This window comes from Mustela nigripes, chromosome 9 (genome assembly GCF_022355385.1).
Source record: "Mustela nigripes isolate SB6536 chromosome 9, MUSNIG.SB6536, whole genome shotgun sequence".
In the NCBI taxonomy this organism is placed as follows: Eukaryota; Metazoa; Chordata; class Mammalia; order Carnivora; family Mustelidae; genus Mustela; species Mustela nigripes.
Genome location: NC_081565.1, coordinates 9,467,293 through 9,493,077, shown reverse-complemented (window position 1 = coordinate 9,493,077; position 25,785 = coordinate 9,467,293). Strand labels below are relative to the sequence as shown.

Below are 25,785 nucleotides of genomic sequence, written 5' to 3'. Positions count from 1 at the left end.
GTGGTCAATGTCTGTAAAGCCCTTTGCTAAGGAGTCTGGAGTCTATTCTGTGAGTCTGCAACTTTCAAACTTTTTTTTAGCAGCAAAATCCTTTTTAATTCGTTGACTTTTTATTTTGATTATTTTTTAAAGTAATTTTTAATTTTTTATTGACATATAATGTATTATTAGCCCCAGGGGTACAGGTCTGTGAATCGCCAGGTTTACACACTTCACAGCACTCACCATGGCACATGCCTTCCCCAGTGTCCTCCACAACCCCACCTCACCTCCCTATTACCACGCCCCACAATCCTCAGTTTGTTTTGTGAGACCAAGAGAACTGGTTGACTTTTTAAATGCAGAATCCCCAACTAGAAAAAAGTAGTACTCTATTGGTTGAAGGGGCGACCTTACGCCCAAACCTGTCCCTTGCCCCGCCTCCAGGCCCCTGAGGTCCCCCCTTCCACCCCCCACCCCCCAGAACCTAAAGCTCTGAGGAACATGGGTTGGAAAGCACTGTGATGGGCAACAGGGGTTTGGGAAATGTCTCATGGGACAGTGAGCCTCTCTGTTCAAGGAAACCGCAATTTCTAGATCTCTGGAGCCAGAGTAAGAGAGCAGGAATCCTCCCTAGGACCCACATGTGCAGTTTTTACACAGAACGGCCCCCCCTCCGGCAGGTCTGAAAATAAGACAAAAGATTCTCCTTGCTGAACTGCCAATACTGAAATGGCGAGCACCATGTCTCCTCGGTATCCTCAAGTCTTGAGACTTGCCCTCACTCTCGGAGATGGGTAATGCTTGCTTCCTGACTGCCTAACGGCAAGAGGCAACATGGAGGTGGTGGCTGTGCATCTTTTCTTCCTTTCCTCTTGGATGGGGTGCGTTACACTCTCACCGTTCAGTGCCTGAATCACACACAGCCTTCCTTGGCAAGTGAGTGTCTTCGTATGAGTGTAAAAGAAATGTGAATCCTATTTCTAGCTCTTTCCCTAACCTTTCTACTCCAGCTTATCCCTCTATGAACATGTGACTGCCTTTCATTTCTCAGAGACATGGAGAATTTACACAATGTTACTTTTCAAAGCATCCTGAATTCTTGGGAAGAAAGATGCTAGAACAATGACATCTTTATTGGCTGATAAGCTGGAGTGAGAGGAATTAGGAAGAAGATGTTTATCTAGAGGCAGAAGCAAGGGCCTCAGAATGGTAAGCAAGTTTCTCACCAGCCCTTTCTGGCAGCCATCTTGCAGAATCCCCTCACTGGGATGAAAAGAATGGCAGAAGTGTGTGTGTGGAGGGTAGATGGGCACACCTTGCCTCCTTTCCCCTGTACCACTGAATTCGCCCTTCCTGACAAGCTGGAGACTAATGGGTTGAAAGGAGGAGACTATGTAGCCTAGTACAGCTGGATGTGACAAAACACAAACACCCACCCATAAATGCAATGTGGCAGGTGCCCTGTCCATGAGACCCCTTCATGGGGCTCTCTGCTTTTTTAGGTCCCTGCTCAGTCAGTGTTATCTCAAAAGCTTGAACCATATGATAAACACTTGCTGGCCTATTCCTTATCATCCCTTTTGAGTATGTGATTCTTTGTAACATTTGTTCCCCAATTCAGTGGGCACTGGAATAAAGGAGATTAACAAAACTTAGAAGCTCACGTCATCCTCCAAGTTAATGAACCAGAACCCACTGGGGAGGGGTGTCTGGGTGGCTTAGTCGGGTTAAGTGTCTGACTCCTGGTTTTGGCTCAGGTCATGACCTCATGATCTCTTGAGTGGTGAGATCGAGCCCTGCATCAGGCCACCCGCTCAGCAGGGAGTCTGCTTGAAGATTCTTTCCCTCTGCCCCTCCCCCAACTCGTGCATGCACGCTAATAAAATAAATAAATCTTAAAAAAAAAAAAAAAAAAAAGAACCCGTTGGGGATGGGCCCTGGAGAACTGTTTTAAATAGGCTCCACAGGCAATGCTGGTATGTACCAGACTCTGACAACTGCTGTCTTGCAGCCTTTCCCAGGCAACTTGTACGGTTTAAACTTTTTTCTTCCATGGAGGAATTTCAGTGTGATCCGTGTCCTTTCTGCCTCTCGATGGGACTAAAGTCTTAAAAATGATTAATCTAAATACTACACTCAATTACTTAGCTGCAAAAATATAATATGCCAAAATATACAACCAGACTGTATCTACTTCGATAATTTAAGCAGAGGAGTGCCAACCCAGCAGCGATCTCTTCTGCAGGACCAGGCAGGAGTTTAATTATGAGCTGGTAGGTCATGCAGCTGCCAATAATCTGGAGGGTGTTGACACTTCCGGCTTGATGGATATCTAAATCTAGTCTTTGGCTGCCACACGAAATCTCCCAGCTTCCCTCGATCTGGCAAAGAAGGCAGGCAGGTCCGGGTCTGACTGCTCAAGTCCCCCACATGGGAAGAGGAAGGGAGCACAGAGTGAAATGAGGGCTCTGGTGAGTCAAATTCTCAGCAGGAACCCGCCCCCATCCCCCAGGGCAGGGCTTCTAAGGTCAGAAGCCAGGCTATGAGGTTCTCTGCTGCCATCCAGACCTAACAGGATGGGGGTCCATGTCAGGCTCTGGGCACCATAATACAATCCTGTTTGATTAAAAGAAATTTCTGGTAATGAATTAAACAGACCCAAGGAAAAAAAGGACACGGTGGCAATATATTCTCCTGGCACCCAGCACACAGAGGGGAAGAGGGGGAAGAGAGAAAGAAGACATAAATAAAAGGGACTACTCACTGGGGCTTTTTTCTTCAGCAAGGTCACAGGCACAGAGCAGGTCAGAATCGATTGAGATGGGTTTCTGCTTAATCCAAAACTTAGTGCTGGCTTTCTGATTCGTAACAGGGTCTATCTCTACTTTGTCTCCAGAGATACCTGTAAGGCCGGGGTTGGGGGGGTGTGGGAGGACAAAAAAGAAGCCACAAAAAGTGGAAGGTGTAAGTGATTTCAGTGTAATCATTTGACCAGTTTTATAAATCCTAAATTGGATGAGAAGAGCTCTTTCTTATGGCTTTGGGGAATGCCACCAGCTTATCAGACTCCAAATGGCACACGAAGGGCACACACTGGTTTTCCGGGTGGGTTAGTTGGGGGGAAAAACCACCAAAACCCATACAAAAAAGCTATAAGAAACATGCTGTCTTAGATGTACCACAGATACAATACAGAGTTTACCTACATATTGTTAACCCTGCACAACACCTCTGTGTTGTAATGAAATAAACCATAACGTGAAGTTCATTAAAAAAAAATTTTTTTTTGATCAGTGATCTTTCTTTTCTTTCTTTCTGGTCTAGAAGAATCTTACACGCTAAAAATAGGAAAAAATCTCTCTCTTTCCTTCTCTGACACTAAATAATTATCCCAGCTATATTGAGAGGAAGTCACAGGGGGATCAAAGGGTCCTTTACATAAAGCCTTCCAAGTTCAAGTCTGGGAGCTTGGCTTCAGTCTGTGGAGGTCACTGGTTCTCCGCTGAGGGAGAAACAGCACTGGGTGTGAGCTTTATGCAACAAAGACTTTACAACAGGAATCCAGCATGTTAAACACTGGTACTTCAGGTTTCATTTTCAGAGCTGTGGAAGACATAACATACTGTACAGTGGCGGGGAGCAAAGGTTTTCGGAGAACAAAGGTAATGCCAGGGATGAAAGGTGTCCCAGGATAACAGCGGCGATGCCTGGCAATGGCTCTCCCGGTGTCACTGAGCAGTACATGCTCAGCTGGACACACACGATCTGGGCTAGATGTGCTCTGCTCCCCTTTCTGCCGAAAATTGAGGAATATGTTCATGGAGTGAGACAAAAACCTTCAATATGCCTTCCAGAGTGGGCCCCAGAGAGAATCTTGAAAGTAATTAATATTTAGGCCATACTTTAAAGGTCAGGGGCAAAGTGGAAAAAAGCAAAATCAAGTGAAGATAGGAGATAATTAAAACCATCAAATGTACATACTGTAACAAAAAGACCATCAGAATTAATACATTTCACCCCATGGATCACACTCAGGAATTTTTCAAGACAACATGAGAAACTTCATAGACCAGGAGAAAAAGCAGATAAAGAGCTCAATTAAGAAACAAACAAACAAAACCCCCCAATAACACCAAGATCACACTCTGAGAGCAAATTCAAAATTAAACAAGAAAACAAATATAAAAAAATTCTAGTGATTAGGTCTGCTACACACTCCATTTCTATTTTGTTTTATGAATAAAGAAATTCCAAATAGCAGACAAAGAAAAGCAAGAGACCGTGCAGACTCTGGTAGAGTCTCATCTGCTGTCTTCAGAGGAGACAGTGCAGTACAGTTGCTTAACCCTGGCCATTACTGGGTGGTCTTTCGAAAAGATGAACAATTGGTATTTTTTTATTAATTGAATGCTGGAATTTGTCATTAGACATATTTCAGGAACACCATATTTCAATCAGGCACAATGTCATAAGTTCAGTGGACTCTGGCCGTTCAGGTCTAGATGATTTCAGGAGGGTGAGAATGTATCAGGAGACCAATTTTATTACATTTCACTTAAAATAGATTATGACTACCCAGTTACACTATTCCCTCCAATTTGGTCATTAATTGTTAAAGATCTGGACATTTCTACAGTTCCCTGAAAGAAAAAAAGTACTTATGCCATGGCTATTGGTAGCAAGTGTTTTGTTTTGTTTTGTTTTGGTCCCCTCTCCTTCCTCTGCTTATTTTGACATTTATAAAAGTCAAAAACGAGCAGAGCAAAATAAATGTGCAAATCTCTTATGTGGAATAAACCCTGCCCCACATTCCCTTCTCAGAAAGAGAAGTGGGGGGGTGGGGGGGTGGGGAATCATCACCAGAGAGGTATGGCTTTAAAATTTTGTTCTACGGCCCCACAACTCCTGAAGCCGTAGTCAGTCAATATTGTTAATGTACCTTGTTAATTTGATAGGATTTGTCAGGTAACTCCACTGGAAAATTATATAAAACTGTTCCAGATGAAAAGATGATAGTGACATGAATTAAAGTGATAGAACAATAGTGGAATATAAACCAGAAATGACACCCAAAGTGGCTGTTGATTTATTGCCGTACTGAGTTTGGTTCTGGGCTCCCATGTATATTAGTGCTACAAATCTGGGTCCATTTAGCAGAGGGATGCTCATACATACATCACCAGCTCCTGCTCCAAGCCAAGGTCACTCCCCATGGCATCAATCTTTTCAACAGAGCCTACTTCACAAAGCAGGACTTTTGTAACCATCTCAGATGGAACAGACTCTCGTCCTCTTTCATCTTTCTTTTATCATGTAAAGTACACTTTAACTTCTATTATTTTTATCTGCAAATTGTTACTGTATAGTTCATCCATTTCGGGCTCTATCTCTGCATCAATTGCCTGCGCTCTGCACGGCCACAAGAACACTTTCCCAATGACGCCCTTTCCGGGCATTATTGTGCAGTCACGGTTCGCAGAGGGGAACCCCAATTCCAGCGTTTGGGGAATGAAGATGTGGGAGATGAATGCATTAGGTTCAAGATGGGCAGGCAGGTGGAACACTATTTAAACAACTGGTGTGTTCCCAAAAAGTTGCCTGTAAATCAGATTTTTTCTGAATCAAGTCACATTTTCCCACTGACTTCTAGTTCCAGAGATACTCTGTATTCATTTTGGATTGATCTGTAATTGGCAGGGGCTCCCAACACTTTAGTTTTAAGTTTCTCTGCCCTGCAGGCTTTCAGTCAAGTAGTTAATGATCTGTAAAACACTTGCCTGCCTAGAGGAGTCACTATTTAAAGGAACCTGTAGGGGGATATTTCCTGATGGGAAAAATCCTTTTGTACATTAAATAATCTCACCCTACTTGAGATGTGTGTGAGTCTTAGCTTCTTCAAACAGGGCCCACAGCCCACAGGAGCTAATCTGCTCCCGCTGCACAAGTGACGACCCTCTGCTTTCCAGTTCTGGTGGGCCTGAGGTGGTCTAGCCTTGGAGCCCATTCTCCCCGAAGGACCAAGAACGCTGCTGAAGAGTCTCCAGAACCTAGCCTGGAAGCAAAGAGAGACCACTTCTGTCCCTGCCCGGGAGTCCCAGCCCGGTGGAGAGGTGACCAGTCAGGAGGCTGGCATGACAGTCCAGACTGGGGGCAAAGATGGGTGAACACCACTGGCAGCAAACACATGTCAGCATGGTTAGAAATTCTTTGTGTGCATTGATTAAAATCTCAGGATACCCTTATCCCACTGGTTACTATATTTGCCCCTATTTTATAGATGAGAAAACTGAAGCACAGAGAGGTTAAGTAACTTGCCCAAGATCACACAGTTAAAAAGTGGCAAAGCTTAGCCACTTCACTCTTCTGCAAGAACTGTGCTAGGTGTTCTATATTACATGCCCAGGAGGGGTGAAGGTGCTTGTCCTGGCTTGGGGAACTTTTAAGCCCAGAGCTGCCTGGTTCCCAAGTATGGTATTTCCCACTGCTCTGCACAGCCTCATTCAGCTGGACCCAGACATAATGGGGAATTCTGCCCAACTAGTCTATAATGTCCTCTTTCAATTTTTACCAAGGAACAAATAAACATTCAAATGTGACAATAAGTGCACACCTATTTTTGTTCAAACATGGCAAATCGGAGCCTGAAATCCTACCAATATTCTTCTGTATGACCACTGAGCATGGTTTTAATGTCCTTAGCTAAAGCTTTTGTGTGAAGCCACGATGGAAGGACAGGCGTGCTCCTTAAAGTGTCCCTTAGGCACTGTTTTTAAGTAATTCAAATTATAAACATATGTCCCAGAAAACAAGGGAAGTTGGCTTATGTTAAGTTTATGTTTCTCCAACTTAAATGGCTGATAGAGGAACAGTTAATCCAACTATGAGAGAATACAACACAACCATGAAAAAAATATGTATGAGAAAAGCTTTGACTTGGAAAAATTCTTGTGAAGCTAAGTGAAAAGGACAGGAAAAATATTTATAGAAAGGAGATCTAACGGATATGCTCCAAACTGGTAACGGTGGTCAATTCTGGTTAGTAAGATTACACCCTTTCCTTTTCTGTATTATTCCAAAACAGAAATTTCACCCAAAATAAAAACAAACCTCATTTTAGGATCTAACATTTTCTTGGTTTCTACTTCAGGATTTAGTACCCTTTCCCAACTTTTCCAGTGTGAGGAAGGGAGTATGTTGAATCCTGGGATGCGTAATCATGAAAGCAGCCCTAAACAAAGACTACGTCCAGCTAGCAGCTCTCAAGCACCCAGTGGCTGAGCGGCTGGGAAGGGTTCCCGCTGTGGCATTATGGCCACCCTGGGGCCACCCCCACAGGCTCTACCTGACCAGCTGTGAGAAGCGAGGAAGACAGTATGGGGGGCTGGCCTGAAGTGGACAGTGTCAGCCCCTTCCCTCAGAAGCAAGGGATGTCACTTGTCTTCTTTTACCAGCTCTCCTTCCCTACCCACTTATCCATGGCCATCCGTCATGACCTTTTCATGCTCCCACTTCTGACAGCTTCCAGATACAGTGAGTCAAACTTCACTGGAAGCAAACTATCACGCCAACTGTCAAAGCAGAAAACAATGCCTGATTGCTGTCCTATGTCAATGCCAGCACATAAATCCTTCCCTAACAAGACAGCTCAAAATAAACAAAAACGCAACTCTAACGTATGTACAACTCTCTGGGGAAACTATGTGTCCCAAGCTTTAGAGTTATCACAAGGAGACCTTCATCTGTTTTAACCAACCAGAAGATTTCCATAAAAGGAAATGAGCACGTACATCATCTTCTGCTAACACACTGGATACCTACTTTGGCACCCCTGTGCTGGGTCCTCTAGCGTTGAGCAGCTTACTGAGAGCTCACCACACTTCTGATCAGGAAGGCAGTGACGCAGAGAAGGAAGCGACACAGACTTCAGAGCCAGAGTGTCTTAAGTTGGAGCGTCAGTTTGCCTACTTCCTGATCAAGTGGCTTTGGACAAGTTACTGTAAAGTGGTGACAGTAACAGAATTTACATCCTGGGCTTTTGTGATGATTAAGTAAGATGTGTCAAGTGCTTGGAATAGTGCTGCATACATCACTGGTGATCTATACCACTACTTCTCATGACTGTCATTATTGGGGGTTAGGCACTGGGCTAAGAGATGGGACACAGACCCAGAAATGAGGGTCTGGACAGGAAGCTCAGGGAGCCCCAGAAGGGATGTGAACAAGGGGCCTGACTGGCCCTGGTCTGGGAGTATTATCTCTAGGATCTGCTCTACATCCTAGCCTTGGGAGCACCAGGATTCAGAACAAGTGTCCAGCTGGGGAATCCAATAGCCTCACTCTCTGCATCCTTGTAGTAATCTTCCATCACCAAGGGTCACTGGCCATTCTTCTTTCCTGTAACCTCCACCAATAGTTAAGCTTGACATCAGGAAGACTGGTCTCACACCTGGAGCTGTGGAAGCACTTGCACCACGGGGAACCCCCCTGCCCCTCCCCCCAGCCCCAACCAACTCCAAGGTCTCTAGGTCATTAGTTTGGGGCTCTTGCTTTTGCCGGCACATTCCCACTACTGTTATCCTGGGAGAACATACTTTTCCCCTCATAAGCCTGAGCTTCCTCCTCTGTAAAAGGGGGTAACAAACAGTACCAAGGATGTCATGAAGATGGCATGACATAAGCATGTAAAAAACCCAACAGAGTGCCTGGCACATAAGATGGCTCAATTGGTTATCAGTGAGATTATTAGAGAAAGTGCAGAAAGCTGAAATGACGTACTTCCACAGGGTGAATCAAGTCAGAAAGTGGCAAAGCTGGGCTGAAGCCCAGGTCTATATGACCAACTCCAGGATGTGTCCTGACCAGTTCGCCACTTCCTATTGCCCCAGAGGTGCACACCTGACTCTCAGGAGACACAACCTCCCCTAGGGGACACTTAAAATACCCTTCTAAGAAGCTAAAACACAAATTCAGCAAAAATTAGGGCATTTAATATTCCGTGCCTCAGTGTTTTTCCTGAGTTATTATTTATTTGCTCAGACATCATGAGCTGTGGTTCATTCATCAATTTCCTACAACTCTGAATCTAAGACTAGAAAAGCTCCACTGTTGTTAAATCCGGGAGTAGCTTTTTATATAATTCTACAATCCTCTTGTCTTCGGGTTACCTAGAGCCTTATGAAAGCCTGGAAAAGCCCCGGGGAGTGTCACTGAACAACTCTTTGCTGGAGTGGATTGTGCTGAATCCACACGGCCAATCGATAGCGTCCACAGAGCAGTCAGGGAAGTCTTTGAAACTTGTCTGAATTTACACACAGGATCAGATACAAAGGCTGTTTGGGCTTAATGAGACCTCAGAGATCTCCTAGCCTGGGGCTTATATTCTCCATATGAAGAAATTGAGGCTCAGGGTGGGGATATGACTTGTCCGATGTCACCCATTAATGACAGAGCTATACCCATAATTCATATCCCCAAGCTATCAGGCCAGGGTTTAAACAGACCAGCTCTCCTGTCTCAATGCATTAAGTTTATATAGTGGGTATATTCACACTGCGATCAAATGCGTTACAGTATGAAAAGCACTGTCTCCCTTAGGGACCCAAAATAGAAAACAATATCATATTTTGGCCCAAACTATTATGAGACCAGTAGAGCCTTATATTCTTGAGATCAAGTGGGGTACTAGGCCCAGAATCACTGGTTCCATTCAAGTGCTAACCATCTGAAACCTTTTGGGAACTACAGCTAAGAGCTGCCAGTTCCAATGTGTGGTCAGTTAGGGACTGAGTGACAAGCCTGAGTGTACTTGACTAGGCCATTATCTTCAGAATGAAAACTAACGGGTGGCCTGAGCATGAATGAGACCATGAATGTAGAGCCGAACTCAGCACAGTGCTCAGCACAAGGGTAGAGCCTACTGAACGAGACCTGGGACCAATTCACCCAGTAACACCTGTCCCTGGATGAGGACTAAGGGCTCTCTGTAAAGAAGGCACTTAAAAAGATTGTGTATTAGGGAAGTTAGTTTCCCAAACTAATATTCTCCCGGTAAACAGATACTTCAAGTGAGCTTATAGTATCCAGTTGGGACGCATATGCCATTTCCTAAGAGAATTTATGCTATCACTCATAGAGTGGGGAAAGACAAGACCTTCCTTGGGCTCAAACGCCAAGGGTGAGGGCATGCTAAAAGGAATACAGAACTTTGATGGACGCTCCCTTATCCTATCCCCATTAATTTCTTTATGCCGGTCGCTTTCAACTTTTCCAATTCTCAAGGCTTTCTCAACCATGTGAGGAACCCGATACACTGTCAGTAATAATCCTGGATTATTCAACAGGTGTTCTCAAAAGGGTAGGTCTGGGAGCGGGGAATTAGAGGAAGGTACACAGTTAGGAAAAACCTTGAGTTTCTGCCATTCCCTATCAGGGGATTTTTCCCTCAACCCAATCAGTCACTGCATTAAGCACTAATGTAAAAAAATTTTTTGTTTCTGGAGGTAGTCTTGATAGTATTTGTCCTGCTCTTTCATAAACTCATTAGTTCTTGTTAAGTTCTATTGCAAATTTTGGTTCAGAAAATGTCACAACAGGGACAGAACAATCACATGATATTAGAATTGCCATCCTCCAATTACTCAGCGGACCCAGGGATTTTGGAGCTAAGTGTGATAGAGGTCTCTCATGATCATTTCTGTGTATCTGAATGGAGGAGGGTATCTACTTAGTATTCGGAAAGGAAATGAAACAGAAGTGGAGGGAAAACCCATCCACTTGCTAAGAACCCTCATTTCCAGATTATGTAATTACTCGAACTATACTCCGTAGGTACCCCAACTGGAAAATGACAGGGATAAGTATTTTATTCATAGAGCCACATAGAGCACCAGAGTGAGGAGAAAAAAAAAAAGTGCAGGCCACAGCTGTTTGCTTTCACTCATTTAGTCTCATGTTAATGTGCTTCGTAAGTCTGCATATTGTATATTAAGAAACGGCACCGTAATGAAGTCTTCCCTGAGCGCTGGCTCGTAGGTATTGACTAGGGGGTTAGATAATAACTGCGATAGGACAGATAAGCCAGGGAAGACAATAGATGGCAAATACGCTGCCTCTCATCATGCTCAGGCCCAGGGCAGGCATTTTTAATCAATCACAGAGTTTCTTCATGTTGCCCTCAGACGCAGCTCCAGATGCCGCCTCAGCAGAATGCTCTGGGCAGCCATTGCAAGCTTGGCTGGAGTCCGTTCACAAGATGAAGCCTCTCTGCCTTCTCTATGATATGTGCTATTGTACTTGATATTTTTGATAAATAACTACTCGGATCACAAGTGTTATGATTATACATATGGATTGTTTTATGAAGAGATAGGGAAGGAAGCCATGGAACATTTCAGCAAGATTATTTTATGATACGGTCTTGATCGACAAATCCTGCACAGGATCTGTGTATCTTCTAGGGGATGATGTTAGGTTATATATGCAATTACGACCCAGATGGAATTCACGCAATATTACAGACTCAGTAACCTAAACCTCTGGTGCCATGGGGAAGGTCTAACCGGACAGATGATAAGGTGAAGGGGATCAAGTGAACGCAGTGGCACAACTATCAAAGCACTTCTCAGCCCGAGACCCTGCATGGGGCACATCAGGCTGACCTGCCCAGTCAGCAAAAACAAGCCTTGGACAAAGAGGTAAGAATAAGAGGCAAGAAAGTCCTTTGGACACCGAAGAGGCTGCATTTCCCAAGCCACACAATCAAGGGGAGATTCTGAGCTAGCTGGTCTGGGATGAGGTCAGGGACTTGGTGATTCGGATACGCAGGCAGGGTTGCAATCACTGCCCTGATGCATTGTGTAAGTAGGAGGTGTACGATGGTGGTATCTTGGTCCTCTCTGCTTTGTTTTTTATGCGGGTTTCTGGCAGCCCCTTGGCTAGGGCATAATATTCAGCTTCCCAACAAATACGGATAGTACACTCTGGGCTTCCTAGATTGTGGCTGGCATTCACCATCTGACCCTTTTAGTTTCATTTTCTCCAAACCCACTATAAGCTGTCAGCCTTGGCATCTCTGGGCAGCACACATGTCCTAGCGTCTGACCCTATGGTCAGGCACATGGGATTAGACATATGAAAGATCATGTTAATGGAAATGACCTCAACTTGGTATAAGCTCAAACAAAGTCTACGCTTAAGAGCACCTGTACTTTCAGGCCCAACACAGAGGGGAAGTAGACAAGATGAAATAGTCCAAGAATGTTTCTGAGAAATAATGGGAATGGTCAGGCATGATGGTTTTATGTGGTAAACTTTCCAGGCTGACAGGGCAGGGATGGTGAACAGATTTCAACTTAAGAAGCAACTTCAACTGACCGCTGGCGATCGTTTATAGGGCCGTATTAGCAAGGGTTCTGAGGTCAGATCTGGGCCCAGAGGGAAGAGGTGCAGTGACTGATAATGTAAACGGAGGATGGGACAGCAGCACACGTGCTGCATTGACACTGACCTCCAGATGCTAGGGCAGGGGAAGAGGGAGGACGTGCAGCATTTTGGAACTGGCCAATAAGTAATCACTTCCTTTGTGAAGGCAAGTTATTAATGACTGAGGCCTCCACGGCCTGATGGAATGGGCTTGTTGTATGGGACTGGGCTTCAGTCCCAGTTCTGTTACTGGGACTGGATATCCTGCTGTATATCCTGACGGCGGGGAGGGAGGGAAAGAAAGTTAGTGTTTATTAAGTAATAGCCGTGTGCCAGTAAACACTAAATTCTCCGTATACATCACATTACTTCATTTATTCCTCTAAGCCTTGTTTTTTTGAGTCATGAAGTGGGAGTAATATCATCAGTGTTCTGTGTGGATTAAATAAGGTGATGGGGTGAAGGCTGGCCGTCCACTGCAAGCTGTCCCAGAGGTACAGAGTGCTAGTGCGATGACAATCTGCACTCAAGGTATAACACGGTAGCTAGATGCAAGACTTAGGCTTAGGCAGTCTTGGGTTCCGATCCCAGCTTCATTAGTTAACAAGTAATTGTTCCCAATATCCTAGTTTCCTCACATAAGAAATGGAGATAATATCAGTACTACCCAGTAATAGTGAAAGGATTCTAGGAGACAAGAATAAGAGCGATCAGCAAAGTGCCTGGCATTTAGCAACATACACTTGATAGATAACTACTTTCAAAAATTGTGATTCTTCATGTTAATATTATTTAAAAAGATCAGGTCTTTGCCGTAAGTTTCACTAATGGACTCCAATAAAGTTTTTCAATCCCAGAAATGTCTGGTGGAAAATCAGTTTAAGTCTGGTTCTTGCAGATCCAAGTTTGAGTCCCTCCTCGCCTGACTTTCTCAGAAGCAGATGGCAGATGGCGAAATGGGAGCACAGGCCATGACTACCCGCTCACGAGACAAGCAGCTGTGATGGCCCCGCGGAGCTTGGGAATTCTGCTTGCTGCCGCGTGCTCCTACGTACCACTGACTCAGAGTGGACGGGCAGTTTTCTGTGGAATCAGCAGGGCTGCTGGGGAAATGCCGCACACAGACACTTACCACTTAGAAGAACTTGCCACAGGGGGCGAGGGAAATCTCTGCTCTGACTGACACAGGATGGATGAGAGGAGGAGGCCATCCATCAGTGTCAGGAAAGATCTGAAGCACCTGGCTAGTCAGTTGAAATAAAATAAATTATTTACTGATCTCAGAACCCAGCTGCTCACTCAAAGGCTCATAAAAGGTGCGCTGTTTGCTGCTCTCTACTTTACAGTAGATTCAGTTTTGGAAAGAAAGAATTCCTGGATCACTCAGCAGGTCTTTGTTGTTGTTACTATGAAAACGAAAGGGTGTTGTCCGCTTTGCAAGGAGGGAGGGGGGTGTCTAAAGTTACATACAGAACTCATCTACGTGGTAGTAGGAAATGGGGCTTATTTATTCACTGTCTGGTGTAGTACTCATGGGCGCCGTTTCTGTGATTGTCACAAAATTCTTTAGGATCAATGAATGCAATTTCTGTTTATAATGCTCAAGACTGAGCTTAGATTCGTAACTGAAACAAGTATTCTGACAACATTTGATTGTCTGGAAGTTCCTTGGAGCTGTGTCTCTCCACCAGAGGGTGCCATGTGTACCACTGGAAACACCCAGAGGTGACGGGGGCCTGGCCTCTTGTCACACTTCTGAGAACTACTGCTCTAGGGAGAGACACCTCCATCACTGTCATCATCCGTTTCTACCTGACAAGGCTTCTCTACTGTAGCTACAAGTGAAACTTGGCCAAAAGAGCCACTACCTAACCCGACTGATGTGGTTAATTTCAAGATGGTAGACTAGGGCAGGAAGCTGTAGGCAAAATAGGTCGACAGCGGCAACAATAGCAACACTAAGACGAGCTTCTATTCAGAATACAGCTTCTATGGGCCAAATACTCTTTTTTCTATCTTGAAAGGTAAATGTTGTAACTCCCATGCAAGAGATGACAGAAACTACGACTGAAAGGAGAAGGCATTTTTCCAAGGTGACACTGCAGGCAACTGATAATGCTGGGATTTAAACCTAGTTCTGACCACAGACTAGGGCTCTTCCCCTAGATCCTTTTGTGGTCCTTTTCCTTTAAGTGAATACACATGTCAGAATCTGATGAGTTAAAGTTTGGCTTTTTGCCTTTGGAAATAATGTGTGGGAAAGGAGCTGATGATCTTGATTATCTTTCCAAAGCACTGCTTTTTTTTTTTTTTTTTTTACTTTGGGAATTTGTGGACTTACTGATGATGTTCACCTGGGAAAATTCCTGCCTTGGATCTTGGCTGCAGTTGGGCTACTTACTGGGTTTCCTAAAGCTAGACTCACTCTTTTGTTCCTGGGAAGGTACTGTAGGCAAACACAAACTAGACATCTGCACAGAATTCTTATTTTAGTAACTTCTATTAGAAATACAGCTTCTATACCACCAGTGCATGGTTCTAAGAGTGTCCATAACTTGATTTTTCCACAAAGTCCACACATGCATGTAATCAGGGCCCAGATCAAGAAATGAAATCTTACCAGCATCCCTAGACTCCCAGCAATCACCATAGCCTCCTCTCCCCACAGATACCCACCATTATTACTTCTACACAATAGATTATTGTGTATTTTTGGAAGGCATTTACACTCATCACTATAGCTCCAACATTATTTTTGTGTATTTCTAAACATTATATAGTAGAATAATACAGTATGGACCTTTCCCCCTGTTCTGAATCTGGCTTCTTTTTGAGCAGCCTCATTATTTTTATTTCTATGAGAAGAACCAGGAAAAGCAGCCCCAGGAAGAAAGACACTAAAGATTTTTATGTTTTAAGAATCAACATTATAAATATATTTTTTTTAACCATTTTAGATATTTAGCATTTTGTGTTTGTGAGGAGGCTGAAATAGGTCCAGAAAGGAGAAAGGTGGGTTCTGTGGTTTTGGTTCAAAGTTCCTGGGTGCTAATTCATCCGATTAGTCTGTTAGGATCACCATCATCCTAGTACTGCGTGTTTACTGAGGCCTTGCTACGGGCCAGGTACCTTCCTAAGTACTCTGCATGTGTGAGGGCACTTCATTCCCACATCTGTGAGACAGAGACTATTGTCTTCAGTTTACCAATGAGGAAAGTGAGGCTCTGAACCATCGGCCTGTGGTGATGCAGCTAATAAAGGAGCCGGGGTTTAAACCCCAGCTTCTAGCTCCAGAGTCTGTCCACTGCATGTTCCACTAATGGCTCCCATTTCCAGAAAGTCTGTCACCTGGCAGGCCCTGTGCTGAGTGCTTCACGTGGCCCATCTGACTTGTTCCCCTAGGCAATCTGAAGAAGTTGGTGCTACAGATACTCCTGCGTAGACACAATGGAATCGAGGCTTGGCGAGCGGAAGTCACTTGGCTAGCTACTGGCAGAGCCACGATTCAGAGCTGCTGCGAATCTGGCGCCCCGTCTGACTTACTCAGCTCTCCTGTCAGCGTGCGTTAAGCTCCGGGCAGTCAGGCTGGGGAGGGATATTTGTGAAGGTTTTTTTTTTTTTAATTTGCAGAGATTTCTAAGGTTTATTACAAATTAGCCACACTAACACCAACACTGCAAAAGCCTTTATTATGAGACACATAGAGAGCATCTGTGAGAAACCTCTCATCAGCGGGCCTCAGAGCTGCAGTGCAAACCTCCTCCCTTCACACACAGGCAGACAAGGCCTAGGAAGGGGCGGTGTGGCAGAGGCAGAGGCTGGTGGCGGAGCCAGGGTACAGGTCGGCTCCCTGACTAAGCCTGGCATCCATGCCTGCTCCACACTCCTCCCAGTGTCCTTTTGTAGGCAGCAGGTGCACTTAAGTCGGCCAGACCAGCTTTCTGCTCCTGACACCACCACCTCCCTGCTGTGTGAGCTCAGGCATCAGACATTACCTCTCTGGTATCTCATTTACCTTCTTTGCTAAATGGCGAAGGTACAAATACCTACCTTTGCTCAGTAGTGTATGTGAAGCACTTAGCATGATGCCTTATACACAGACGTACCTATAAATGACAGCCGTGACCATAATGATGCTGTAATACTGACTACTGTGACACTTTTTCTACTCCCGTTATGTGTCAGTCAAAACAGAAATTTAGCACTTAATTGGAACAAATTAATCCAAATATTAATTGAGTTAATTCTGGATTATTTGCTGAAGATCCAAATATAACTTCTAAGATCATTAAAAAGCTTCCTGAACAAAGGCATGAATGAATAAGCAATGAATTCACCTGAGCAAAAAAAGGCAAGTGGCAAAGCTACAGAGCAGTTCTAAGGATAGCAGGTAAGAGAATTATAGAATGGTGAGAATGATGGGACTTCACAGAAGTCAATCAGTTTGAAAAGAGTCTCAAGTTAGCTCTATTTCTAATCTGCTTCATAAAAAAGAAGACAAGACAAGCACTCAGGTGGGGGAAAAGGAGGTACTTTCCATTTCACTGTTTAAACATTTTCTTTGAAAACAAATCACCATTAGTCATTCAGGTCACATAAAAGCCGGATCTTGTTTCTTTTCCCGTTTCTATGCTGGCCACGGATACAAAGGGCCCAGTCCCTTATCAGTTCATGCACTTACCTAACTGGACATCGGTTGTGAATCGTAGTCTGTGGATCATGCTGACTTTGAATGACTTGTAATGGTGGCTGCTAAGCATATCCTGTACTGTAGCTATGTCAATTTGTGAATCTTCCTCAAAAACTCCGTCTGCCCTTGAACCTGGGGAGGAAAAAACACTTTAACACATAAAGATACATGAGGCTTGGCAAATGGTGTCTGCTTAAAATGCTTTGGGATAAATTAAAATAATATGGGCTATTTAATTTCGAGAAGAAAAGGCTGAGCGATGACTTAATAATGCCATTCCAGTAAACAGAGAATGGTAGCATATTCATCATTCAACAATTAATTCCACAAACACTGCCTATTCTATGGCAGGCCCTTGGCTGGGCAGCAGGGATACGCAAGTACAGAAAGACTGCTGCTTGCCAGAAGCTCTCCATCTCCACGAGAGTAAGTTCAGAGCACAAAAGCATGGGCGGTCACACTTCTTATTTCTTTCCCTCATAATAATTTTTCCAATCATAAAAGCAATCCAAGCTCTTGAAGAATTCTTGCGCTTTCCAAGATTCTCAAACTGTTTGTTCATTGGTTTCCCGTCTTGTGCCCCACAGTTTCCACGGGTGCAGGCACGAGTCTGCTCCCGCTTTTAACAGTCTCCTCACTGGCCTTCTGGGCACCAGGCACTCTGTGCAATCTAGCCACCACAGGACTTTCGGATTCATACAGCTTTCTGAAGCTTTGATCATTTACTCACTTGCTCGATGCCTAGGGAGAGCTTCGTGCATGCTCAGTACTCTGACCCACGACACTGGGGACAAATAAGAAGGCTGGTGCGCGGAAATCCTCCCTGGCTTCGCGTGGCCTCCTGGATGGGGCACTGTTTCCAGCCAAGCAAGGAAGGCTGCCCATAATCTGGCTGAGACATAATTTTTCTATTTTACATTGTCATTTCTCATCCACACCTTCTTGCAGCGCCTCCCAAACTCCTCAGACTGCACACAAGTCCAGGTTTTTCTATTTCTGGGCCTTTCCCCATGTGGTAGCCTAGAACGTCCCTTCCAACCTTAACCTGTACTTGCCAAAACTCCACCCAGGGCAGCTCCAACTCTGCCTCCTTCTGAATTCCACAGCAGCTGGTTTATACTGGACCCTGGAGCCAGGCAGACCCAGGGTTCAATTTCCAGCTCTGCCTCTAACTTGCTGTATGATATTGGGCAAGTGACTTTCTCTCTCTGAACCTCAGTTTTTACCAGGAACAGAATGCCAAAATGTATTTGAAGACTGTAACACATAATACACTTAATAAAAGAGCAATCATGATTATTTTTATTCTGTCACAGAGGACCACATATATTCAGCCTTTCACTTAAATTGTTGAGTGGTTGTTCTAGCCTAATTCGGAAGCTTTTTTTTTTTTAATAAAGATTTTATTTATTTATTTGACAGACAGAGATCACAAGTAGGCAGAGAGGCATGCAGAGAGAGAGAGGAGGAAGTAGGCTCCCTGCCGAGCAGAGAGCCCAATGCGGGGCTCGATCCCTGAACCCTGGGATCATGACCTGAGCTGAAGGCAGAGGCTTTAACCCACTGAGCCACCCAGGTGCCCCTAATTTGGAAGCTTTTGGACAATAAAGTTTCTCATTCATTTCTGTATCTCCGCAAGCAGTACAGGTAGCTGGTATGCTCTTGCTAAATTTTGCTAAATTAAAATAAAATAAAATAGGAACCAATGTGGGGGCACCTGGGTGGCTCAGTGGGTTAAACCTTTGCCTTCAGCTCAAGTCATGATCCTGGGATCGAGCCCCACATCAGGCTCTCTGCTCAGTGGGGAGATTGCTCCCCACCCCACCTCACCTGCCTCTCTGCCTGCTTGTGAACTCTGTCAAATAAATAAATTAAATTAAAAAAAAAAAAAAGAAAAGAACGAGTATGTCTGAGTGTTTACGATACATAGGCATGGTGCTAAGGGCTTTACACATGCACTTAAGCATTTTTCTGAATTACACAGATGAGGAATCTGAGGCTTTGGGAAGTAAAGTCATGTGCCCAGGGCCACAGTAAGCAAAGATAAATAATCTCCTGTCCCCCAGAGTTTAAAATGCGGTCTCCTGAAGGTGAGCTGCTGGGACGGGAGCACCCGTACAGCAGAGGCCGACCAGAGCAGGGTGCTCTAAGCCTTGTGTGGAACACCCAGCGACGGCCCACAGGGAAATCCAGAGAGAACTCCTTGGGACAGAGCTGGAGGAATGGAAAACTCTAGATTTGGGTATAAAACAGGAAAATTCTGTTACATAAATGTCAGTCTGACAATTATACGTTTTTCCTCTCCATAGTTACTGCTTACAGGGTAAGCTTTTAAGTCAAAGTTAGTTTCTGATGACTTTACATTGAACTCATTTATTAGGAACTGTGAATTTGGTTTCCAAACCCTACAATTATTCCCAGCTAGAGTAACTCCAGCCCCTACAATAATGTTCTCCTCACCTGCACTGGGTCATTCACTCGATGCCATCCACAGAATGGCATGGTCATTCACTGGGCCTGTGAAACGGTCCCATTTTTGAGTATTTGTGCATACTGTCCTCCTGCCCAGGTCACCCGTCTCCCCACTTCACTCTCTCCTGACCTGTATCTCCAAGTCTCCACCCTGTTCTTCCTGAAGAGCTTAGATCAACTGACACTCCAGGGAAAGCTTCCCTGACCCTGGGCCCCCAAGTCTAACACAGCTCCTTTTACCACTGCACCAGCATTTTCCTGCAGAATGCTGTCACAGCTGATCACTATCTGTCTCTGCACCAAGAGAGCAGGCAGAGTGACTGTTTTACTCACCATTACAGCCTAGACCCTGCCAGTGCTACCACGTCCAGAACAAAGCAAGTGCTTGATGAAAATTTACTGGATGAGTGTGAACTGCCGTGTCCACAGGAAGGTGTAGATCAGAGAGGCTGAGTGACTTAACGAACATCATATTGCTAGGATCAGAAGAGTTACACTCAACACCTGTAAGGGACATTAGGTAACCTTGCTACCTTTCTCTGGACACCTGTAATTTTGGACAGAGGCATCATGGTTGCAAGCACTTCTATCTTCTGGGTAATGTCCATCTTTTAAACCAAGAGGCTGGCTAGAGTTTCCAGAGTTTCAAATAATCATTCACTTTCCCCAACACACACTTTACTGAAACAGAACTGCAAAGATGTTTATTTCTATTTTCAGAACCTTTTAAATTGGAGAACTGTGGAGAATTTTGGTGAGATATTAAAATCCCTTCCTATTTTAAAAATCAGTTAAAGCCATCTTATCTGAGAAAACGCCATTATTAGATACAACTCACCTCAAGAACTTCCGTTTTCTTTACTAATTAGTATTTTCTAAATATTGCAGGTATTTGATTTGGAAAGGGGTAACAGCTCATTATGCTAAAATGCCAATTACTAAAAAAAAAAAAAACCCACACTTAAGAGTTTTACATTTTATGATGTTGGATTAAAACCAATTTAAAAATTACTATAACGTGACATATAATTTTTTACTGAGCAATTTCAATGCCAGCTGCTAATAAAGCATCTTAGCTGTAAATGATAATTCAGATGCTTTTAGATAAAGTGGTGCATAAATATGGCTGGAAATTGATTTAGCTTCTTACAGAAGCTACTGAAGAATGACATATTTTGTTTAATACACCAGCTAATGTAGTCCTAAAAGCTCAAACAAGTGCCAGTTTTCACTCCTAAATTTGCTGTGGGAGATTAATGAAAACTTTATATTTTGCTGAAATGTTAATAATGGGCAGATGAGATGATAGGATTTTAGTAGAGGTCTTAAAGCTATGGAATAACCAGCAAGGCTTGTCAATTTCCTTATATTAATTTTGTTCAAGACTTATATAGCTGGAGCTGGCTCAACACACTAATGCTTCTTGCATTGACCTTCTACTCCCCAACAGTGTAAATTCATATCCCATTTGGGGATTTAAGCCCCCCTGATACTTGGGTAAGTCCCGAGCCTTGCCCCCGATGACAAGGGCTGTGTTTGCATTAGAAGAGCAACAACACCTGGGGGAGTAGGGAGCGAACGAATACTCCTGTGTTTGCCTCCAGTATGTGCTGCCCACCCCCAAGCAGGTCATCTGCTGAACTTCTGGTCTCGGAGTTACACAGCCATTTTTCAAAGTAGGCTCAGGAGTGCCACTGCTTGGAGGGGGAATGTGTACACATATAGATCAGTCAGCCATCTAACCTGCAACTGCTCTCCCCATGCCAGTGGGATGCTAGATTATGGAGGCACGCTGGTAAGGATAAGGCAGGGTTCCTGATCTTCAGAAGCTTACAGATTTGGTATTAGGAACACAAAGAAAATAGTACGAGGCAGAAGCGGTGCACACAAACAGACACTTTATATCTAAAAAACATCTGAAGCAGAGTAGTGTACCAAAAGCATGTTTTGGACTAGAAAAGTTCAAAGACTTTGCATGTATACCTTTACTGTTTGTATCCTTCCAGAAAGGAATGAACCCAACCATACGTAGGCACATACCATTTGTGTGTTAAAATTATTACTGTATATCAACTTCACATCAAAAACCCACTTCTGTTAGAGAAGACATTTTTATCTATTTAAGGTAAAAAAAAAAAAAGAGAGAACCAGAATGTTTTAGAAATAAACATACCAGGAAAAAAAAAAAAAAAAAAAAAAACCACTCCCAAACTGTTAATTTAATTGAAACATAACCCTTTGGTATTTTGTTAAATGAGCAATTAAAAAGGTCACAAGCAATTAAATGAAACAAAAGCCACACTGTGTTCATCTACATTAATGCTGAACTGGGTCTCCTTCTGAATGACAAGATAAATTGTAATGGTGCCTTCAAAGACTTCACAATGTATTTTGTCAAAGTCGGGAGTGTTAATGTCTCTATGTGCCATGGATTACCATAATGTATCGTGTCAAAACGCTCGAGCTGCAATAACTCAAAGATGTATTGTGATAGATCAAATTTTGGGGTGGGGCCTAAAAGTGACTTGAGCACCAATGTGCTCAGATGGACTGACACCAGGCTCCAGAAGAATGACAGAAAGCCCATTTGCAATTTGTAAAGGTTTGGGGACAAAATCTAAGCGAGGAAGGAGCCTAGGTATTGAAAGGAGAGAATGAGCAAGGAGGAAACAGGAATGGCACCTATCTTAGTGGCAAAGTCAGGCTTTGGCAAGAGGGGGTTGAGGGAAGGAGGAGGCAGGCAATGTCTAGGGCCTGCAGCAAAGAAAGAAAGAGGAGGTGCTGAGGGTGCCCAGGGCTGGGAAGTAGCCTTGGACTTAACACTGGAAAGAATATGGAACATAGAGTTCAGAGATGTAGGTTCAAAACTTAACTCTGACATCAAGGGTCACAAGTGGGCCAAACCCTACCCAAGATTCCATTAAAAAAAAACAAAAGATTTTATTTATTTATTTGACAGAGAGAGCCATAGCAAGAGAGGGAACACAAGCGGCAGGAGTGGGAGAGGGAGAAGCAGGCTTCTCACCGAGCAGGGAGCTGAATGTGGTGCTCAATCCCAAGACCCGGGGATTATGACCTGAGCTAAAGGCAGATGCTTAACGAATGAGCCACCCAGGTGCCCCAAAGGTTCCATTTTGGGGAAGAGGGAGAACTGGGACAAATCCGTTGAACTTGAGTCCACATTCCTTCCACTGTGCTCCTCCTTCCCCTCCCATCTCACCACCTTCCTACAGGCAGCAGCAAGGAGACAGACAGGTAGGTAACTGTCAACTCTGAGTCAGGGGTTCTCAAAGTACAGTCCAGGACCCAGTGGAGGGGTGATCCCCAAGAAGCATTCCAGGGGTCCATTATCTCAACATTAACAGTAAGACCTTATTGGCCCTTTTCATGCCTATTATCTTATAAAGGCACAAAGTAATAACAAGTGCATAAGTTCAATGATATGATTCTGATTCCACATTGTAACTAACCTTTAAGAATCAATCACTTGAGCTTTGGCATATTAAGGAAAATTAATATCCACTATTTCTGAAAAGGCTGTTGAAATACTCCTACCTTTTCCAACCACATATCTATGTTAGGGCAAATTTTCTTCACATATTACAACTGAATAGCAGACTGAATGCAGTAGATATGAAAATCAAGATGCCTTCTATAAAGCCAGATGTTATATAAATCTGCAAAAGTATATATATAAAGCGGTGCTCACCGGTTCAGGTGATTAGTCAATGATTTATCTTCCTGATGGAGCAAAAATAAGTGCTCTTAAGAGAAAGAAAATGGAAAACAAAAGAAAATATAGCTATTTTTCATAAAAATTTGTTAACATGTAATGGATTTATTATTACTTTTTAGTGAATTCATAAATACTTAAATTTTTCTCGGTTTTTATTCCCAATAAGTAGATATAATCCAATAAACAGAAGCTCTTTGGGGTCCTCAATAATTTTTAGGAGTGTAAAGAGGTCTAAGACAAGAAGCTTGAGACCCACTGCCTTTACTGGTCCTTATGCCGTGCCTGGATGCCTATCTGGACAATCATTTTAAGATACAGAAGTATAGTTACAGCTGTGTATGTGCAACACACCTGAAAACAAACACAAACAGAAAGCAGGGACATACATTACAAGAATAACAGACTTGCTGTCAGGTGATCAGATCAAGGCTAATTATAATTAATATTGTTCTACATTTAAAAAGTGTTTTTGTGTATGTGATTTCACTGAAACTGAGGGAGACACTTAAGAGGTACATAAATGACCTCCTTTCAGACAAATGGGCGCTAATCATTAAATCAAAGCTCAGATGCACTCACAGTATGCTACCGGCAGATGTCTTATGTTCATAGATATAAATCACACAGGACTTCGAACTTCATTTTATGGTTCAGTAACTTAGACCAAGTCAAAAAGCTTGAATGTAGTTATAAGTTAAAGCAACTTCAATCTCCCTTCCCCAAAAACATCTATGCCAACTCTACGACTCAACCAGAAGACGATGGCCTTTGTTACAACCTCACCTTTAAACTCCCTATAGCTTGATGATATGGTTGACTGATCCTAGCAGGTTCACAAATAGTCACTCAGCACCAACCACAGCTGTGGGCCTGTGCTAGTGCTTCAAGAACAGAGGATGGCAGGATTCCCAGATGATGGAAAGGGGACAAGCAATCCAGGGTGGGAAAAACATGAAGTCCATAAAGTGGGAGCAAGTGTTTGCATTTGGTTGGAGCAAAGAGTGTGTGAAGGGGAATAGTGGAAAATAAAATGGTCAGAGGTGGAGGGGTTTCAATTCTTCAAAGGCAGAGACATTACCCATATCAGGGCCTGGCACACAATAAAATACTGCTGTACAAATAACAGACTAAATGAAGAGGAAATAGAGGTGCTTAGGTGGCTCAGCCGGTTAAGGGTCGACTCTTGATTTCAGCTCAGATCCTGTTCTCAGGTCCTAGGATCAAGTCCTGTGTCAGGCTCTGACCAGAGAGTCTGCTTGAGGATTCTCTCTCCTCTCTCCTCCTGCTCATGGGCATGCTTCCCCACTCTCCCGTCTCTCAAAAAAGAAATCTAAAATAAATAAATAAATAGGAAATAAATCATCTTCTGCCCCATTACTCTTTTTTTTCTCCCCCAACATGGGGCTTGAACTCACAACCCCGAGATCAAGAGTCACATGCTCCACCGACTGAGCCAGCCCGCACCCCTGCCCTGCTCTATCTCAATGCCTTATTGCTGTTGCCCACATGGAATAGTTCCTGCTTCAGCTAAACTGGACTTTGCTCAGGTTATACCATTTGGCCAGAATGTCCCTCCCACTTTTTAAAATGTACACACTTACTTCAAGGTCTAGTCTAGAATCTTCCCTGATCCCTCCCCTGAAACCCTATAGTTCTGAAGGGTCTAATGATAAGTGTGATAAACATCTGCACTCCCCTTCTAGACAATGAGCTCCTTTGAGAGCAGGAATGTTCTGTCCTACAGAGCACATAGTAGATATTCAAGCTTGATGCAACACAGGTTAACCCGAATTTGGGGGCGCCTGGGTGGCTCTAAGCATCTGTCTTTGGCTCCGGTCATGATCTCAGAGTCCTGGGATTGAGTCCCGCATCAGGCTCCCTGCTCGGCAGGAAGCCTGTTTCTCCCTGTCCCACTCCCCCTGCTTGTGCTCCCTCTCTCGCTGTGTCTCTGTCAAATAAATAAATAAAATCTTAACAAAACAAAACAAAGCAACAGTACCCGAGTTCAAAAACCTGTATTTACCTTGGTTAATAGAACCTAATATACGATTACTAGTTTTCCATTCAGATAACCCACCAAACTGGGATCCTGCCTCAACAACTACAAGGGCAGCTAACATTTACTGAGTGTTTACCAGATGCCAGACGCCATGCTCTGCACTTTAAATATGCTATCTCATTTAATTTCCCCAATGCCCTTTTGTTGCCTATTATTATCCCCTTTCTTACAGGTGAGGAAAATTGAGGCTTAGAATATCATCCCGTTAGCACAGCTGTACAAGTAGCACAGACTGGAGCTAGGAGCCGAACCCATGCCTGTCTAATTCCAAAAATGTGCCCTTAATCACCACAAAATGCTTTGGTTAAAAATGTCCCTTTGATGGGCTGTGAGTGTCCAAATCCATGGGCCAAAACAGTATCTAAGGAGAACACAATCATGTCTGGCTTTGCCAGAACAAAGAATCGGGGATAAAACCTAATTCTC

The 25,785-nt window shown here is 43.8% G+C and overlaps 1 protein-coding gene across 4 annotated transcripts in view; it reads right to left on the bottom strand.

Annotated features, from left to right (window-relative positions):
• MAPKAP1 (MAPK associated protein 1) overlaps nt 1-25,785 on the bottom strand; it is a 243,204-nt gene that overhangs the window by 26,726 nt on the left and 190,693 nt on the right. For all 4 annotated transcript variants that reach the window (XM_059410805.1, XM_059410802.1, XM_059410803.1 and 1 more), the window contains 2 exons: nt 17,084-17,224; nt 2,747-2,884 (listed from right to left, as the gene is read on the bottom strand). In XM_059410805.1, the coding sequence (XP_059266788.1) occupies nt 2,747-2,884; nt 17,084-17,224 (279 nt within the window). The remainder of the gene's footprint in view (nt 1-2,746; nt 2,885-17,083; nt 17,225-25,785) is intronic.